This window comes from Opisthorchis viverrini (genome assembly GCF_000715545.1).
Source record: "Opisthorchis viverrini unplaced genomic scaffold opera_v5_14, whole genome shotgun sequence".
Lineage (NCBI taxonomy): Eukaryota > Metazoa > Platyhelminthes > Trematoda > Opisthorchiida > Opisthorchiidae > Opisthorchis > Opisthorchis viverrini.
The window spans coordinates 1417220-1437794 of record NW_008751670.1 but is presented as its reverse complement, the minus strand read 5'-3'; the positions used below and the strand labels follow the sequence as shown (position 1 = coordinate 1437794).

The window sequence follows — 20575 nt, the reverse complement described above, 5'->3', positions numbered from 1 at the left end:
TTTGAAAAAAACCCCAAACGGATAAAGACATTTCAGTATGTCTGTAGACATTTCTACACTCGGCTCTTGACCAGAAGGTTTATTTTCGAAGTATTCCTCAAACTATCGATTGCTTCTGTGTATGTTTGACGGTTGTTCAAGCTCCGCGCTATCCACCACTCGCATGGAAGCTACGCATTGAAACAGTACCACGGCTTGTATAGCACTGCGAACACAAAAGACTGAACAAGTTCACCTACTCAGTATATAACAGCCCGACTCTGTGCATTCTGTCCTGTTCTCGTCAGTCCGTTTTCTAGATGATTTCGCCGGCTTCACTAAGACCTAATAGCACGCTGTATCGGTGTGATATGTTTTCTGTCGAAATAGACTCATTTTCTAGAAGATTCTGGTGTGCTTTCAGTTGTCGCTGGTAAAAATGGGATTTTTTTCATGTTGTTTGAGTAGCCTCTCAGTTTGTGCACCACAGCTGATCATGCCGCACAACTTTTGTCTTTCTATTTGTTTCAGAAGCCACATCAAAACTGTGTGACCAATTGCCTGGTTATCCCGTAGAATTGGCACCTGTGATTCATCTCACGTTCATTGAATGGATGAACGAAGAACTGACGACATCCCATCAAACATTGGGACTGCCCAGTCCATCAAGTGTGGTTCATCGTATGCTAAGTTCATCTCAGGCACTGGATCAGATATTAAAGCAACAAGATCTGATTCGAGGCTTCGTTTGGAGATTGTGGGAGTTGGACGGGATAGGGGATGAGTTGATTATCCAACTCCGGCGGTTTCACTCCCATTTGGCAACATTTGAACCTCGGTTTCCAGTTCGCGATTCGTTCCACCTAATAAACTGGAATGCTCGATTTTCGGCTGAATGGACTCGCCTCATACGTTGGACAAAAGATTTGTTCGTGAAATTGACGGAGTGCATTCACTCTGTCAGGTGGCTTGAAGATCGGATAATCATGTTTGAGACAAAGGTGAAATCAAGTCAGCGTTGGTTGCCACAAAATTCTGAAATGTGTATGGATCAAGAGGTTGATGTTGAGGCGCTCAACTCCAAGTTGAAGCACTTGGAGTTGATTTATTCCGAGGTGACTGGGTCACATGCTACTCAGCTGGAGTATTCAGACTCTGGTATTTTGCTTCCCACTAGCTCTGTGGAGACCCACTCGTTGCTAGACATTCTTGCTGGCAAAAGAGACCAGGCCTACACTATGCATAATTCGTTGAAACGCGCGCTAGAAGAACGAATGAGTGAATTGTGCGGTAGTCTGGCAACGCTTGTGGAGGATCCGGAGATCGATAGCTTCTCCTTACTTCAGAGGTGGTTTTTGATTCACTTGACAAATATGGATCAACAACAACCGGGGAATCAGCTTATAGATAAGATAGATAGGTTGAGAGGGAACCTTCACATTTGGAAAAATGCGTATGAAAAACTAAACAGGCGTTTTCCTGTCCTTGTGCAGTTTCTCAAGGTTCACACGAGCACTACAAAAGAAGCCCTCTATAGGCTTCACGAGACGTGGTTCGCTTTGATGGAAGTAGCGGAAGGCGCTCGGGAGAGGTTGTTGGCAAAGTGTATCCGATATGAAGAACTCCAGAGACACATAAGACTGTTGGAATATGAAGCGGAAGAATTTTGTCGGTACAACCAATCCGGTGACTTGTTGCAATACTCGGACAAAAGTGACTGTTTGATGCAATATGGTTTCGCGGTGCAGAAGGTATACGGTGGGAGTTAGAATGCATTTAATTCTCTGGATATAACGTAATATTTCTGTTGTTCCTAAACCTTGATTCTCTGAAGTTTTTGTCAACACTGTTTGGGTGAGCTAGAGACCCCGTTCTATTGGTCCCGGTGTATAGGCTTGTAAGATATTTGGATACGAAGATTACTATGCTGTTAGCCGCGAAACTCTTCGGTCAGACGTTGCTTTTAAATAAGGACTTCATCTTTCAAGTTAAATTACCTCATCCCGAATAGTCTAGAAGCATTTTGAAGGTGTTTAGTCCTTGTTGGGACCTGTCAGCAATTCGCATCTCAGGAATCTCCAAGTAGACCCCCAAGCTTTCCGGTCACCATACGCTTCCGTTATGGGTGGCTAATCAGCTGTTTACTTAACCTGCGCAAAAGATAGAGCACTAATCCCCTTCGATCATAACGCTTCATATCACGTGATCCGGGGTCGATCGGCTCTTCGAATGACGGCTTATCAGACAGCTTATTCATGCAGTTTATCGGATATTCTTTTTGAGCAAATCACCCACATTATGTTGATTCGGTAATCCAATGCACCATTCTTCTTCGTCTTTTGGGATATCTCGTTTCGCTGCTTCCCAGGGGGTGATTGTATGCTGAAGGAATTGATAGATTTCATTTGGGATGCATTTTTGAGGCCATATAATTGGATACGTGTCACCTGTCCCCGAGTTAACATTAGAAAACTTCCCACCGTTTTTTATTCCGGAAAACTGCGTTCCATGCATCCCCTATACTACCAGTCTATGTTAACCTTGTGTGTGGTTTTTCTTAGGGGAAAAAATTTGGCAGCCCAACCATTCCAACCCTTAAATTGTTCTTGCGTCGCACGTTCGAATGTAGAAAATCAGAAATGGAAGTTTTGTGTGAGTGTTCACTAGACCTCCCGTTCGCACCAGTTGGTATGTACGTGAGTGACCAACCGAACATCAATGGCTGTCCTACTGACTCATTTGTACGTCACCGGAGTCGGGCAACCAATGCACTTTTTAGCACCCATTCAGCACATGGAAGGCGCGAACATCTCACGCGCCCAGCTAACTGGTGGAGTGACAGCTGAACCCTCTTCCCTACGAACGCGTAGGATGGGGGTGCAGGTGTTGTCAACTCAAACAGACTCACAGAGTCACACTCACCTCACACGTACGTCTGATCGGTAGTTCGAGGAGTGGTACCTTTTTTGAAAACACGTGGGAGGTACCGGGTCAGGACTGCACTCAGCTCATACGCCCTTGAAGACGCGTGCGCATGGGAACAAAGGGCCCCTGTCACACAACTGACCCATTAAGCTAGCCGCTCTACCGAAGGCTCGACAAGCCCGTCTTGTGTTGTCGACTTACCAAACTGTGCGAACTGTTGTTGTCCATGCCCTACCAACTAAACATCTAATCCAAAGCGAAAACGGCCACAATAAGCTTACCTAGTTAGTTCCGTTCTTCAGGTCCGCACGCACTGCTATGCTCAAATTGATGCAACACGCACTCACTGTTGCCATTTTGCTTGCCGGTTCACTACACTATGCCGCTGGCGAATACTCCCCTGCTCTGCGCCCTTGGCGACTTGCTAATGGTGGCAACTTGACTGGCGATAAAACGTGTGCGGCCTAGCTCAGCGAACAAAACAATGCTGAAGTGCATATCACTAGAGTGTAGCTGTCTCTAAGTAATTAGTCGGTTTCTTCCCATAATTGGCATGCAAGCGCTATTCCTCTGCAGCGACGTTGAGGTAAAAATACGAATTGGTTGGATCCAGGCGGTAATGCAGCTTAGGACCTAACCGACAGTTGTGTCCAGTCAGCCTGACAAGCATGTTCAAGCATGTGTATATCACTGTTCCTGATATCTTCGTCCTATTGTGAGTGATCAATTTCAATCGATAATTTGATTCTGCAACCAAAATACATGGGGTAAAAATTGCTGATAATTTTCCAAGACAGTAATCGCTATACGGTGCTTCTCTGTTGCTTGGCGTTTGTGGACTTTGGCGTGCGGAATAATAGCTAGAATCGTAAATCTTACACCTTTCCACTCACAGGATATGAGTAGTCCGTTCAGAAAAGGGAATCGCGAAAGTCACGCGAGTCAACAACAGATGATGTGAACTGATTTAACTGTACGGTTGAAGAATGGGCGCCATTTGGCTACACTAGTGATTAATCCTCTGTTGCTGAATGGTAATATGGTAATATTCTTTTCGGAACGCTCCGTGTTCGAATCTTCTTTGAGATTCGTGCACTGTTGGTGATATTTTACCACTTTTCCTGGCTTTTCACAATAAGTTTACTTTGTGTTGCAGCATGAAACCTACGACTAAGACGTTTTGTTGACCTTAGGATGGAATTTTCTATTTTCTCCTGGGGCTTTTAAGTTCCAGTTGGTTTGGATAGGTCGCTCTTTCTGTTGCGGTTTAGTTTTGAACGCTGATTCCGGATTAGGACTACATATCTGAATGAGCTCTTCAGTGTTCAACAGAAATTTCAGTGGAACCGGGTGAATGCCTAGTAGCAGGCATCTAGATGAATCTGTTGGACGCAACAGTCCAGTCTTATCAGAAGTGTGTAACCAAATGGTTAGATTCCCTGCAATATCCTTCGCAAAAAGTTCATGCTATATGTGGCTGGTTGAAAGTCAATATCTGAATTCCTTTATATGTGTGAAATGTACCCACAGTATATCCCCGAATGTATCCACACATCTCCTATCTTTTTCACCGACGAAAGCTATTGTCCTCCTTGTTTCCGATAGCGCAAACGGGAACGCCTTGCGGAACTTTTTTCCCGTCTGGACAAGTTAAAGGAAGAAGTTACGCTGTTTGCAACGGATACGTTGAGATTCACCTTGCCAGCTTATGAAACTTGTGAGCAACACGTAGTCGAATACCAAATGAATCTGTTAGACTTACCAGGTCAAGTGCAGAGGATCCAGGATAAGTTGAATGAGTTAAATCTCGATCTGTCAATGAATGAAGACTCGGTCGACGAGTGGAATCAATTGAATCAGCAACAGTTGCAGCTTTTCCATGGCGTTGGAGAGCTAGAATTTTTAATACAGTGTGCTTTCGCTCATCACCCGATAGCGATCACGGAGAAGGAGAAAGCGAACTATTTTGGCTGTCTACTGAACTCAGTTGGCTTTCTGCAACAGAAGATTTCCGAGCGGATGCGCGTATGGTTTGCAGCTATGGAAACGGGTTGTAGTCCATGGAGAGCGTGCGGGACGCTGGACTTCTATTCACAGTACATGGCTAAATGTCAGCATTTCATCGATCAGTTGGCAAAACTCAAAAGCGCCAACTTGATTCACTCCCAAATGCATCAGGTGAGAGCTACGAATAATGTAAAAAAACGTGTGATGATAAAACAGCTGTAATAAGCTTAGTAATCGCATGAGGAATAACATGTCAATTTTTCTTAAGGGCTACAATTTGACTGAAGCACCAAACAGTTTCACCTTAAGCTTTGTTTAGAACTGGAACTTGTTGTCATAGACTTGCTCTACTCTAACTGTACCCGAAAAGATTCTCGAATTGTCGCATGAGCTTTGATGGATGACAGAGTGTCAGGAGCTCTGGTGTTAAATATGGTGTTTACCAGAGAAAGAAATGAGTAGTCAGTAACTTGTTACGCCTCTTTATCAAAGGATATGAATTAGTGAATAATTTATGTTGTAGAGGGGTGATGGTAACACAATTTGGGTGACACCACTACTTGCGTTAGAAGAAACCACGTGAAAACTTCCACGTGACCAACTGCACATGACCGTAAGGTTACCTTCCTGCAGCCCGGGTTCAGTCCCCTTCAATTAATTTCGGATCCGCTTCCTTATACCCCTTACACTTGTTTTTCGGGAATAAAGACCTCAAAAGATGATACTACTACGGCGCTCCTTGCCTACAAGAAACCCCTGGGGTCACTGCAAATGTTTCCATATCTGGTGTATTGCTTATTGGGAGGTTATATACAACCACTCATTTCAAGGACGATGCACAGTCTGTTAGCTCGAGATCTTTTGATTCGTATGTTACAAGGTTTAAACGCCGCTATGCTAGAGACTCGTCAGAATTGCCGCCGAGACTCCTTGAGCTCATTCAGTCAAAATTTGGAACATGCTAAAGTACAAAACGATCTCGGAGAAAAACAATACTTATATATATTTGTAATGCACTGCTCATTAGGTTGCTGAAACTCCTCGACAGCCCACGACCGGTTTCGCTTTTCTTGGGGCTCATCAGTTAAGCACAGTCCCCGAGTTTCCGTCAATCTTATGTTCTACTTGTACCAAATTGCACGAAATTAGTGAAATGCACTCATCTGCATACCAATTTGGTTTTGACGAGAGACTCACCTGGAACCCAACTGAATCTCTCGTTTATGATGTTTTTAAGTGGGCTATCTTGTTCACATTTTTTTACCAGACATGCAAGGCGGACAGACCACTGAACGTATGTGATAAATCAAGTGCCGATGATGGTTGAAGCAGCTGTTTCCTTTAAAATTAACAAGAGTATGGAACCATTTGTAGGTTGATGATGGTCGCGCCTGCTTGACATGACTATTACTGCTTGGGTAGAATTCTCCATAATTAGATGCACTGGAAAGACTCACAGATTTCTTTAGTTGTATACAACTAACAAGGAGTTTGCCTGCCTCTTCCCCTCTCAACAGTTTCTCCTTCATCGTATGGCTTTGTGTGAAGCGAGTCGAGTCAGAGTCGTGGAAAGAGCCGAAGCTGCTCAGGTGCACCTGTGTAACATGATGCAACAGACACGCATCCTTATGCGTGGTTGTCTGGTAAGCCAACGTGTGCTAGAATTTTGTCAACGAAAAAGTGTCACAGACTTGGCAGGAAGGTACAACGAAGACGGGAGTTGTAACCCAAAGCCAGGTATCACAGATGTCTTCGACTTCTTAGCTGACTACCATGTACTCTCGAACCTATCCGGGGAAATGGGGTTGGAGAAAAAAGGAGGAGATGCCGACGGTCCGAAGGACGCGCCTGGTCTTGACGAGTGGTGCGCTCTGGAGCTGGACCGCGTTCAACAACAAATCTGTCAGACTCGTGATCTAGTGGGTTTGGTGGTAATGCACAAACAGCAACAACGACTACGGTGGGCGCAGACGCAGCATATTATTGGGAATATGACGTGGGCGCAGACGCAGCATATTATTGGGAACATGAACAATCAGCTACACAAACCGTCGACTTCTCTAACGCTGCGAATGAAGTTGTTATCAGTTCTTATTCAATTAAACCCCTACCTCTCGCCGTTATCGATGGCTCGATGGTTAGAAAATTGTCCCGACCGGCCTTTAGCTACCTCATGTAACCGAGAAGATGGGGTTAGCTTTTTCGACCGATTATTCCGGCTTGAGAATGCCTTGAAGTCCATTGATGAACAACGAGAACCACAGGTCAGTGGACCTCAGGAGGTAATTGTTTCACCAGAAGTTGTAGACACGGGGGACTGGAACTTGAGCAGCATTGTCGATGCATATTCCAAGCAAATGGTACGTATATCCAGTGACCTTCTGCATCTCTCAGGCGTGCATCACCCCAAATATTTGCAAGAATTTTCCACCAACGTCTTCGGCTTACAGTTCTGCTTTAGTGACTACAAAAGTCGGATTTGGGGTACTTTTCGATTTATGATCTGCCGAATTTATGATATCGGAACAGCCGATTTTTTCGATTGGTCGGCCGGCCTGGTGGTTGATCGGCTGCGTATTAATGATGTCTCCTCGTTTGATGACAAAGTACTGGCCAGCTAATTGCTAAGCTCGGCGAACGGGTCAACGGCCGCCTAATCAACAACCAATAAACGCACCTTAGCTACCAATATCCCAGCACATTCCCAGCGTTTTATAGCAACACCTGACGTAATCCTGATGGATCCGTTAAGTAGCCTAATGGAGGGGAAGCACCATTGAATGAAAGCCCAAAACCCTTGGAAACAAAACACTGATTCCAGAGGCTACAACCATTGTTACCTTATAACTGGCGATGTACCAATCATCGTCGTGACCTTCTATGCAATATCTCCATAGTTTGGCTGTGTTTGGTGAAACTGTATACACTTTTAAATAGGCATGCATCCTACCAGTTAGTCAGATCAGCTGATTAATTACTCAGATCTCCGATCCATAATGGTCCGTGTTGATGGCGTAGAGGGGCGAGGTGAAAACCAACCGGGTTTGTTTGAAGTCTTCAGAGGCAAAAACACGTGCAAATGGACCACAATGCCACTGCAATGGTGTGATCATTTATTTATACGATTAACGGTGCTTTCAGTATCTCTCGGATCGACCGACTCTTTGGGAAACTTGAATTGGTGTAGTTCTATCCACAAATTCGTTTTAAAAAAATGTACCCGTATGAATGCAGGTATCTGCATCGTTAGATTCAATCTTATGATTTCATCTCATACAAACCCAAACTTTTCGTACGGAACAGGTTATGTGTAACTCAGACATTTCTATCCGCATATTTTACGGAGGCCTGGGAAACCCCAACGAGTCGTTTGTCAATGGTTTACTTGATTTCTCTGTCATCATACAGACTCAACTTCAGAGCAAACGAATGTAGGTGATCCAATTGCGTGAACGAATTACGATTGACTGGATTTATGGGCTGCCTGTTAGGTAATACACTGATTACTGATGTTTGCCCACTTATATGCAAAAATCTTTGGTGGATGAGTATTGTTCGTTATTTTCCACACAGACGATCTGGCCTCAAATACTCAGCTGCACCAAATTGGCAATCAAGATGGTAGTACATGGTGATGACTGCGCAGCTAAACACTTACTGCCACTTTTGAGCCGCTTGCTGGATGTGAATAACCGGCTGTTTCAATGTACTACTGTGGTGGAGAATATTCTCGAACAATGGTTCCATTTCCTCTACCTTCGATCGCAAGTTTCCAATCAAATTCTGGACAACGAGCTCGAACGCTTTAGAACAAGATTAGAAGATAAAAGTATGTGTTTTAGTCCAGATTTCACTCGAAGTATTTTCCTTTCCATCTCATTATGGTTGTCCATGCTCTTGCTTCATTTCCAAACACGACTGCTATGTGTTTCAACGTAACGTAGCTTTGACTACAGTACGTATAAACCTCACTTATTATGTCTTCTAAATGCGCTCATTTTGGAAAGATTTGGTGGTGGGCCACATGCTTAAGTTATCAGAGTGGTCAAGGCAGAAGCGAACCAATCTTTGATTCCGAGGCCTTTTATTCCACTGGAAGGGTGTGGTCTTTGGCTCTTCAAGACGATTCACGCCTACACACAAACTCCTAAAAACGTAACTCATCATTTCCTCTAAAAACTTCCATTTCGGAAAGTTTTGGTAGACAATCGATTGCTTACCGAGCCACATACATGTTATCTGATTGGTTAAGTATTAAGACAGACGAAGAACCAATCTGAAGACTGTTTGGTTCCAAAGATTCCCACTCCACCGGAAGGGCGTGGTCTGTTTGGAGAAGCCTTTGAATCACGTTTTTTGACGAGATTTCTTTCCCCTAAACTTGTTCTCTTTCTTCCATATTCGTATATGGTCAGGTTATCAGGACTTTTGCACCTTCTGGTTGGCCCATGGAAGCTATATCCGAGAAATTTTTGTCCATTTTTTGGCTTTCATCAGCAAAGCTCATATATTAGCGAATATACACTCATTTGCAAACTAATTTGTTTTTTCGAGAGACTCACCTGGAACCCAGTTGAATCTCTCATTTGTGATGTTCTCAAGGGCTGTCGACGGGTTTTCAGCAACCCTATGAGTAGTACACTACAAAGATATACATGTATCGCGATATCTCGAATATCGTAGCGACTGAAACATGAGGCGGCCTGGTGCAGCACATTCAGTTGCCTGAGAGCATCACAGACGATAGATTCAGCTGGGTTCCAGGTGAGTCTCTCGCAAAACCAAATTAGTTTGCAAATGAATGTGTATTCGCTAATTTCGCGTAATTTGTTTCAAGTAGAACATAAGGTTGACAGAAACCCGGGGACTGCGCCTACCTGATGAGCCCCAAATAGGGCGAAACCGGTCGTGGGCTGTCGACGGCTTTTCAGCAACCTTATGAGTAGTACATTACAATGCTCATGTATACTAAAAAGCCGGAAGGTATTACACAGCTGTGCTCCTTCCTTCCTCAGAGTCATCCGTATAAATCTTCCGGATCCTGAATGGGTTTCCGAACCCACTACTTTCATGGGACAATTCCGATAGTAATAAATATTAGTACATTGTCGTTCAGCTGCATAAGTGCCATGCCAATCCAAGGAGTCACTTGGGCCGAGACACTACCAGGTTACCCAGGTCTAGATAGAACCAGTTGTGATGCCCAGGCTGGATTAGAACCACCGACCTTGTGGTCAATAAGTAAGCGCTCTAAACGCTGAGCTATCTCGAGTTCAGACGATTCTCGTACTGATGTGTCGCACCTGTCCACATGCGCCTTAACTTTGCGAAAAACCCGGGTGACGAAGTTCTGACCCTTATAAGTTCTGACCCAATCTGCATACCGTTTGAGGAGTCCGGCTGACTGGTCGTGTGGCTAAAAGTGTTAACCTATCTGCCCGTTCAGGTATGTTAGTTCAAGTTCGCTCAACGTGCTGTGATAGAGCGGTAGCAAGCCTGTCTCGCTTGTTAGCAGTCGTCGGAAATAATCGACCATATCTGCTTGTCGAATTCCGGAGAGGATTGGAAGCAGTTACCTCTGGGCCACCGGCGGCTGACTAAAATGCATCTGTACGTTCGCCACGCCTCAATATCTGTCAGCTTGGTACTGACTGGCTTGTCGCGTGGTAATTTCTTCGTACGGATTTTTATTCAACGTTTTCTGATCGATCGGAGAGGTACTTTTTTCGGGCAGAATTCCATCTGATGAGTTGTTCTCTACCTTTCGGTATTACGCCAACGGATGGCTCTTCGCCCCAATGCAAATTAGTGCTATCCTGGCAACTTGATCAGCTCACATTCCATTTTGCATTTCGTACCATATACGGTTAAGGGGTCATGTTATGTTGGCTTCATAGAGACCACATCTAGTTGACGGTTCTCCTCGGGAACAATCGACAGTCCACCGGGCACCCGCGCATAATCGAAACAACGCAGAAAATGGACTGCTGCCTACAAACCAGAGTCAGGTGTCAACACAAATGAGGATGTGAGTTAGCACAGGGAAAAGATTAACCTAGTATTGCGTGACAGGGAGCTGATTGGGACCATTTGCCCCTCAGACAGAGATGAACGACTGGAGTTCAACTCAAAATGCTGCATCCAATTATGCCTGGGAATTATTTATTCGCTGTGTGTACCGGCCGCGTAATCAGTTGCTGAATAATTATCACGCTGTCTGTCACCTTAAAATTCTCGCTTGGTACCTGATTATAGGCACCTGAGTGTCGCGTGGGATTTGCTCAAGTCTGGGCTTGTGTGAATCGCCCGTTCTTGTTTTTTTGGATTATCTCTGTAGGCGCGTCTTTGAATGACACTGCTGGGTTTCAGTTGAGGATCTGGTTCCTTGGAATTCTACTTTCTCTCTGGGGATAAGCTGATGAAACAGTGTACAATGACGTGCTTGAATAAATCCAATGATCACCCACTTGTTTGGTCAGATCACAACCGTCACTGTTTGGTAGCTTCACCGAGTAGTGATTGCGTTCCTGTCTTTTCAAGTCCTTTACTGCCCTCACTGCTAGACTATCGATTCACCTGGAAATTCAATATACTCGATACAGCGGTGAAATTGAAATTCAGTTAGTCGACGTTTAGCTATTGTGGTCATCCTTAAGTTTCCCTATTGTCTATTATTTCTGCTCAGGCTGTCTTTGCGATGCATTTCTTTTCGTATACTGTTCTGGAGAATGTAATATATAGTTTCAAGGGTGGCCCTTGATAGACTGTCAGAAACATACCTTGCCTTGAGACCTTGGCGTTTTGGTAGTGCTGTTGCTCGTCGGACACTGTACGAACGCCGACCCGTTGGACGTGATGACAGAGCATGGCTTCTTTGGGCCTTACGAGAAGCCCACTCGTTACAATCTTCTTCAAATTTGGAATGTACCAATCATGTCATCTCAACCGCCATGTTCCACCTTGAACATCAGGACTTTCTGTATGGTCCATTGCAAACCCAGTTGAAATGAATAGGCCTTCCATAGGTTTAGTTGGTCTCCAGTGAAGGAGCAGACATATGGAAAAATCACAGCACTTCGAGGACACCAATAAAGGAAAACCCATTGAGGATGATGGAACTCTCACCCGTCTTTGCTTCCAGTACATAACCTTTGCATAGCAAATCATTCTCTATTAACTATCCGTTTACGCTCGAGCAAATCACAAATACTCCCCCTTTGTATCTGTCTTGACAGATGTGAACACTTTTGAAGCCGACGGCAGCATTGCAGATCAACTGAAAATGTTGGAGGGCTATGAATCGTCGTTTGGTCAGTTGTGCAATCTAGACGAATACATTTTAATACCTCCAAGTTCAACCGAAGATGGTCATCCTCGGTTGTTCTCTGACCCCGTTTGCGTTCGGTGGAGGTTGCAACAAAAGCTCATCACTGAGTCTTCGGAAGCTGGTGAATGTTACCGTGCTCATCTGACGCGCATTGATGCTAAAATACTTGATGCTTTTGGTTTATTGCGTGACCTCACTATCGCAACCCATGACCTTTCCAAGCGAGATACAGAAATGCTTCAGGTGAGGCAACTCTTTTTTTCAGCTTGACTTTTATCCTGATGCTCAGTATGACTTCTATACATTAAATAGGCCTGTAAACCGATGACTAGTTTGCAGCGGAATAAATCAGCCTTGGATAAGTACTCTCATTTGTATACGAATTCAGTCTGGACAGGAGACGCAGCCGAACCCAGCTGAATCTCTCGCTTATAATGGGCTGCGCCAACAACCTTGTGAGTAGTGTGTTACCTCTAGGTGAAATAATTGAGCTTTGTGTCTGTATGCCAAATTGTTGTAGCCTACCTTCATGTTAGGTTTAGTGCAATACAAACTTGTTACAGTGATTAATAAACTGAGTGAGAAGTCACTTCACCATCAGTGATCGAAACATCAGCCGGTCGAAACTTATCAGTGTGGTACAGTCATACACAACTGGCAAATTTCAACAGTGCATCTTGAGGGTCCGTACCATACACTGTTTTCCGATGCCATTATCCCTTTCGTCGGTTTTCTTTCTTTCATGTATGCTTCATCCATGGCTTATACCTACTAGTTTACCCCCATTCACTGACGTCTTTGAATTGATGAGCTAAAAAAGAAATAAAGACTTGAGAAAGACAGTGTTACACCTTTAGTTACCTTGTGGACTTAGTAAAGTATCTAGGTAACGTTTTTGCCTCTATCTTCACATGTGATCGCCATATATCAACTGCTTTTGTTTTAGGAACACTCCAACGTTCTTAGAGAATCGTGGGTGTTGGTAAAAGAATTTTATACGGGCTTTGGACACGCTGCGGCGTCGGATCGTGTTACACATATCAGCACATCTTCCCCTGTCGTGTTTGGTGTTCAGTTGACCCTAGTGGACTTGCTGTTGTTATGGTGTAATATCCTAAACACCACTTTGCATCAGGCGGTCCTCAGCCAACAGCAATTTGTTGAAATGCGATGCGGACTGCGGGCCATGCTGGATAAACTGTCAATCGTCCCAGGTTCCGGCTGCAATGCACTTTCGGTTCTCCCTGATCCTACTGCTTCGTCCCCGTTCACATCAAATCGGAGTCACATTGAAGGCATTAGTGTACCCCATCTTGGTTGGATGTTAACACAAACAGAACTTCAATCGGCTCGCTTCCAGGAGGTCAGTTCTTCATTCCACATAAGTTTTCCACCATCCGACTGTTTAGCATGTGTTTAGTGGATAGAATCTCACATGGACGGACTCCATTAACACCCATTCATGAGCTCCAATTGAGTTTTGCTCCAACAATTTTGATACTCTTGTGATCCCCTGGTTGGTTGTCAGTTACGGTCTGCACGCTAGCGATTGCTTCGCTCCTTGCAGACAAGATCAAGGCATTTCTGTTTTCCTTCTGTTCTTAACAACCGAACCGCACCGGCATCCTTAGTTTGCATTGTAACAGGGTGAAATGATGCGCCTCGTCTCTCCAACTTAATAAAAGGTTGCTCGAAAGTGTTCATGTATCTTAACTTCATGTCCACTTCAATCTTTCCACCCTATTTTCTACCCTAGCGGATTGACTATGAATTGAGTCGAAATCTGGGCTGGATAAAACTGCTCAGCTTAGCTGCCAGCGACCGAAACACACAGATGGACTTATCTGTGCTGACGGATACGGCACGGCGAGTTCGTTCCGAACGCGCGGCTTTGTTGTGTTACTCAAGCTATGAGTGAGTCTATAGACAGGTTGACATTAGCTTTTTACTTGGTCTGAGGCGACTAACATAATCACTGTCCTAAGGATATTTCCTTAATCATTTCAGAAACCAGAAACTATCACCATTTAGGTTCTGAGGTCTACCCGTATTGTCTCCTTGCTGTGGGTGCCTCTATTTAATGGGCTTCCGGCCATCATTTATAGTTCGGCTGCATATCGATCGTTTTCACGAACTTTTCCATTGGCCCCACTTTACAGAAAGAAGCGCAGCAGAATAGCAAATGGGGTACTACAACAAGCACGCTTACTTTTGCCCCAAATACATCGGCAGTTAGATCGCTACCAGCACCACGCGCGTATCTCCAACACATCACTTCTTCAACAAAACAGCTTACAGGTAAGTATTCCTGATGATTGCTTCGTTGCTGTCTTTGAAACAGTAAACATGATAGTCTTCTTGACAGAACTTATCACTCATAAGGTTGCTGAAAACTCTCCAACAGTCCATGGCCGGTTTCGCCCTTCTTGGGGCTCGTCAAGTTGGCACTACCCCGAGTTTCTGTCAATCTTGTGTTCCTTCTTGAACACCAGATTGAAAACATTCGGCGAAATGTGCTCACCTGAGAAATAAGTTGTTGTTTACTGGAGACTTATCTGAATCCCACCTGGATCTGTCGTTTGTGTTGTTCGGCCATTGACTTAATCGGTGTGTGTGTGTGAACCTGTTTTTCTGTTGTTTCAGCTGTCCATAGAATTTGTGCCAGATATCATGTTTGTATGCTCAGTGTCTCCCAGTATCAAACTGATAACGTTTTTTGCAATGTTGCGAAAAATAGGTATCTCGGGTAGGTTGTCGGGTTGTTGGTCTGATCACCGAGCGTGGCATTTGACTTGCAAACGATCATCACCAATGGATGTGATATCGTCAGTAAATTCCCCCTCTTCTGCATGCGCTTTTATAGTTCTGAAAAGTGGCTAATAGCTCTAAATTGATTGGTTGTCCCCGAAGGGGCTTCCGCGTAATTCAGTGGGTCAATCGGGTATCTGAGTCGCGGTGTGATCTTATTTTCTTGTACCTGGGTGGTCCGTTGGGCGTCTTCAATTCGACAGTTCTGTTATTTCGTTTTGATTGGACGGTTTCCTTCTTGCTTTTTGGTCCGATTTCGATCCACTTGATTGGTTGATTGAATATCCTTCTATTTTTAGTAGCGTTCTTTGTCGTTAGGACGTTTGATTTCCTATGTGGTCCAGAGTCCCGTGGCTGTGTACTTCTTTTGTTCGCAGTGGCTGACAGACTGGATCGATATAGACTTTTGTATTGGTCGGTTTTAATGTGGACTACCACACCTCGGCAAATTTCCGCCCCCGTTTTGTTTTTGTGCGACGAAGTACTTGAACATTATCCAACTTGAACTGAGGTCCTTCTCGGTCTTCGTGAATTGACATGACGTTGTCTTCTCCTGGAAAACTTGTGTTTGTGTAGGATCATTTTCAGATAAACCCCGCCAAAAAATTAACCCTCGCCACCCACAAAAGATTAGAAAAAAGAGGATATGAAGTTTGTACTTTTCGTTTTTATTGAAGAGGGTGAAATTGGGACATGTCATTAATAAGTTGCATGAAAAGGTCCGTTTTTCGGTACCTTTGCCTCCAAACGAACTCACACAAGTAGCTGTTCACTAAAGATCGATGTGTGCCGCATTGGCGTGCCAAAGAGATTCGATGGTTTGTGTATGAGCTCCAGCCGAAGACCGATTTCTTGCCGACAATGTCGGGCATTACACGTCCATCTGTCAGAAACAGTTGAAAGTGTCATTTTATGGCCATTGTTGCATAAATGTTGCTGATGGATCACTCTGTGGCTTTGCCAAAAACATATTACCGTCTCCTTGTCATGGACGAGAGTTGAGAGCGTCAGAAAGTTCATTTAATGTTTTACGTCTGAACGGAGAAAATGTTTGCACAAAATGAGCCTAGATGCGGATAAGGAATTGTTTTCATCAAAAATAGGTCAGAGTTGTGTGTGTACATTAAATTGGAGCTGGCAAAAAGTGGTGAGGCTTAGCTTTTCCCACATGCACTTTTTGCATTAGTGGTGGGGCTTATCTGGGCAGGATTCACGAAGGAAAAGATCCTTCGTGTTTTGTGGTGGCAAGTTTTCCAGTCTATCCTTATGTTTCCATTATGCTGTATCGTAAAATGTTGAGTCTGTGGTCATTCAGGACTCACTAACCTTCCTTTCAGTTACTGCTCAAACGGACTTTTATGCAATATCTCAGAACGGGACTACTGCGAATGCCGTCACCAACCGGAAGTGCAGAAATCTATCAAGATTTTGCGGTTCGTTTAGAAAGTGCTTTTGAACGCAGCATTTTGGAGTTGCTGAAAATAACCCGCTTGGGGAGACAATCGTGAGTTGATAATTTTTTTGCACATATTCGTAATTCTAGGACACGGAACGTCAGATTACACCATCCCATCTGAAGCACCGACTTCGCAAGCAAAGCTTAACTAATCATAAAATAGTGGTAATCTAACCATGATGTACACCAAGCAAGTGCATTATCACACTTGGAACTTTCTATCAACCGTAGACTAAGATTGTCCTTACTGATGATTAGAGCCACAGAGAAAGCAAGCGAACGGAGCTGGGAGCATATTGTCACCACTCTCAGCGACGAGGACGTATCGGTCTTATCACCGAGATATTCCAACTAGTTAGCGATTTCTGAAGAAGGACTTTTACAAGCCACACGGTGAGGACGTTCTGGCTTTGTCTACGAGAGGCACCTATCACAAATCTCCCTTCTGTTTTTCCGTTTTCACTTTGACCGTGGATGCAAGTAATGCGTACAGTTGTATGTGATGAACAGTTACAAAGGTATTTCTCTCGGCGGTAGGGGCGCGTCTTTCGATTATCCTTTGGTTAATCCCAGGAGCGGACAAGAGTTACCACCTTCCTCTTTCTGTTGGGTTCGTCAATATTGTTGCAGTTTATTACTTCCTGCAGATGCGATTGTCTGTCTAAACAACGCTGTCAGGGACAAGCGCAAGAAGTTGCACTCAATGAAACATAGCCTTCTGGCTTATCAGAGGTTGAAATGGGTATTAAAGTCGAATGAATATGTGCCCTGTCATATAGCTATCTAGACACCTAGAACGATCGACTATGACGTCACTGTTGTGTGCTACGTGATCTAACTCTGGCAAGAATCAGCCATCCCTTTGGTAGAGGACAAGTTGATTGCTCAGATGCAGGCCGTGCTTGTCCGAAGCCGCTCCGAAACTCCAAATTTTTACATATCCAAAGCTGAATCGAATCTTTCTTTTTAGTTTCAAGCTTTTGGGTAACAATACGTACTGCTAAACAAACTGACTGTATTACGGTTGATTAGACAGTATCGATCGTGGAGTATCACCTATTGGAGGCCTGAATTTAGGTAGCCTATGACGTTCCGTAGTCGATGGTCCAAGTACCCGTTTCAATGGTTGTTAAGGGACCCATCAGTTAAAGTGCCCACGTAGGTACTTCACACTTATCACTTGAGATGAAATGGGTTACTGAATAACCACGCAACCAATTCTGTTATGCCACATGCTCATAAAGGCTCTATGGAAAAGAAAAACCACTGGGAGTGGAGATTAACAGGGAAGCTTGTTGATCTGTGGATCTTATTGAGCTTGAACCAGAAGTTTCAATGGCCTTGCAAGAGATTTTTCCATCAGAGTAGATCTTTCATATATATTTTCTCGGCAAATAGCTATGCATGTCCATTTCTTTACCTTCCAAGCGTTTCTGTGATTAGTCTCTTTCATTGGCTTTTCAGCACATCAGTCACAATAAGCAAGTCTGATAGTTGCAGTAACTTGGATGTTAACTGGTCAAGTCCTATAGATGACTGGTTGAAGAGAATAGACGCAATGGAATCATCAAAAGAAGAAAACCTGGTCGAATGTATCCCGGAATGGCTAACAGACATTAAAGTGAGTATGCTTAACGCGCAGTCTCACTGATCAATCAGTTAATACGGTTATGTCCACGTTATTGCACCCTTACTATTGTCATTTCTATGACAGTTTCTAAGCTGATCATCGGAGCGTCGCATTTTTGGAATTGATACGGTAGTTGGTGGTACATGTTGTATAGTTATTAGGTGTTTACTTGGTCCAATGTCTGAAAGGGTCTTGCCTAGCGCCATGTTTTAACCAACCCACTTTAAAGGGAGCGTTGTATAGTTCCGAGCGCCATGTTTTAACCAACCCACTTTAAAGGGAGCACCTCTCGAAACAGGATGTCTCGGATAGACGCTGCCCAAGCATGGCGACTACATGATTGATCTGTACAATTGGCTTTCCATGCTACCTTTGAAAGCAATGGCTCAACTTTTTAGTTGTCATCTGAGGCCACAATGCCATCCTCGATATGGTATAGAGACCAGCATCGTAGCAGATGTTCACATCACCGTAGATGTCGTCGTTCAAGGACCTGAGATAGGCTTGTAGATAGTAACAACGTTTCTGAACCCCGCCATGAGACAATCCGTCGGATGGTGAAATTCTTTCCTGATATTCTCTGCTTGTGGGAGCTGTGTTTTGCAGGCATAACTTGGGACTTGATAGACCCTAAGGTAACAGTTGGTCCAGCAGCCGATTAATGTATTCCACTACCAGATTTCCAGAAATTTCCCCTACAATCATTTTTATCCTGATTCGACGACCAAAGAAAAGTTAATAGTTGCTTTTCTGCGCAGACGTAAACTGGTTTAAGAGTTTTACACAATAAATGCATCTTCCAAACACGAGTAATTTAATAAAATTTCGTTACTTACAAAATGTAAGTAGTTTGCTCGGAAGGAGAATCTCAGCCAGCATAGAAAGGACACGCCTAGCTGGGACAGCCTGTAGCTACAAGTGTAAACTGGTTTAAGAGTTTTACACAATAAATGCATCTTCCAAACACGAGTAATTTAATAAAATTTCGTTACTTACAAAATGTAAGTAGTTTGCTCGGAAGGAGAATCTCAGCCAGCATAGAAAGGACACGCCTAGCTGGGACAGCCTGTAGCTACAAGTCTTGATGAAACCATCATCGTATGTCTTGGTCACGCTCAAGTATTACTTATGTGGTATCTCAGTAGCAATTTTAAGATGTCTCCATGTGAATCTGAAGATCTACTGGCATGAAGCAAAAATTTATGGAATAAATTTGTGTCATATCGGAACATTTTGTGGACAACTTCAGGTAAGTATGAAGATATATTTCAACATAAACCTTTGAGGGATGTTTCTAAGGTAGATGAATCATTCTCACCCCAGTCTACCCACGAAATACTTAGGGGCCGTCACCTCAACCTTGATTCAAAGCATTCTTGTTCATCTCATAGTGAAATATCTGGTTTTCTCGTCAGTCGGTTGTGATCGTCTGATCCGTCTTCGTCTCTTTTAGCAAATGTTGGCCGAATCGTCAACAGTTAAGGTTGAGCAAATTTCGGAAAACCATGGAAACCCGTCTGAGAAGCTGCAGCGCAGACGACGGCGTGGTCCCAGCCCCGGAAAAATCCGGGTTGGATTACAGAACAAGTTGGAGCAAGTAGTCACAAAGCTCAGGAGTCTATTACGGCGCGGCAGCGAAATAAGTTCCCGCTTAAGGCACAACCAAGACTGGAAGAGTTCCATTGACCACTTGACCCGCATGGGTCGCACAACTTTAGCGAAGAGGATGAGACGCGACCAGGTAGTTTCGGTTGCTCCCATTTCCCTTCGGTCAGTTTTCTTTTCGTTCAGCTTACTAGCAATAGGTGGTACTTACACAATTCCGTTCCGTAGTTCTTGTAATTCGTACTATACAAACGGTTCCAGTGCACTGGTGTCTATGCATCAGAAAAGTATAAAGCCACCATGCCTTCGTATCAAGACTTGTCTAATAGGGAACATTAGTTTGCCGCCGATATCCAATACATGATAGATCGAACTGAACAGAAAAGTGCTAACAGGTGAGCCTTCATTGTTCAGATAAGAGCCACTTGAGCATACATACACGACTGATCAACATACATACGCATTCTCAAATCTGAGCCAAAGTGAGGGCAAGGATTCTGCTGGCCACACTTGTCCTATTAGAAGATTTCACACATTTAAGCAAACACAAGGGATTACGAACCGAAAGGAAAAAAATTCGTATTCTCCAACCAGTACTTTGAATAGAACAATGACTATTACTGTCAGTTCGTTTTGACTGGCTCCTTCTTAAAGATATATCAAAGTTCGTGATAGATACACCCATTTGCAAATTGATTCGGTTTTCACGGGAGACTCAAGTGAATCTCTCGTTTTTGATGTCCTCCAACTGAATTTGCTGCACACAGGTCGCCTCATGATTCAGTTGGTACGACACGACAAAAGGTTGACGGAGATTCAAGAACGAAGCACAAGAAGG

General features: G+C 44.0%; 2 protein-coding genes across 2 annotated transcripts in view; one reads left to right on the top strand and one right to left on the bottom strand.

Annotated features, from left to right (window-relative positions):
* The window catches only part of T265_01315 (hypothetical protein), a gene marked incomplete at both ends in the record, with an annotated part of 22231 nt that extends 10453 nt beyond the window's left edge, over window positions 1-11778 (bottom strand). The window contains 2 exons of the mRNA XM_009165321.1: window positions 8570-8714; window positions 11691-11778. Of these exons, the coding sequence (XP_009163585.1) occupies window positions 8570-8714; window positions 11691-11778 (233 nt within the window). The remainder of the gene's footprint in view (window positions 1-8569; window positions 8715-11690) is intronic.
* T265_12766 (hypothetical protein) overlaps window positions 1-20575 on the top strand; it is a gene marked incomplete at both ends in the record, with an annotated part of 60250 nt that overhangs the window by 26121 nt on the left and 13554 nt on the right. Inside the window, 11 exons of the mRNA XM_009165385.1 lie at window positions 511-1730; window positions 4510-5082; window positions 6381-7271; window positions 8485-8740; window positions 12147-12481; window positions 13185-13601; window positions 13995-14152; window positions 14398-14536; window positions 16384-16550; window positions 17967-18123; window positions 19586-19873. Coding sequence (XP_009163649.1) covers window positions 511-1730; window positions 4510-5082; window positions 6381-7271; window positions 8485-8740; window positions 12147-12481; window positions 13185-13601; window positions 13995-14152; window positions 14398-14536; window positions 16384-16550; window positions 17967-18123; window positions 19586-19873 — 4601 coding nt within the window. The remainder of the gene's footprint in view (window positions 1-510; window positions 1731-4509; window positions 5083-6380; window positions 7272-8484; window positions 8741-12146; window positions 12482-13184; window positions 13602-13994; window positions 14153-14397; window positions 14537-16383; window positions 16551-17966; window positions 18124-19585; window positions 19874-20575) is intronic.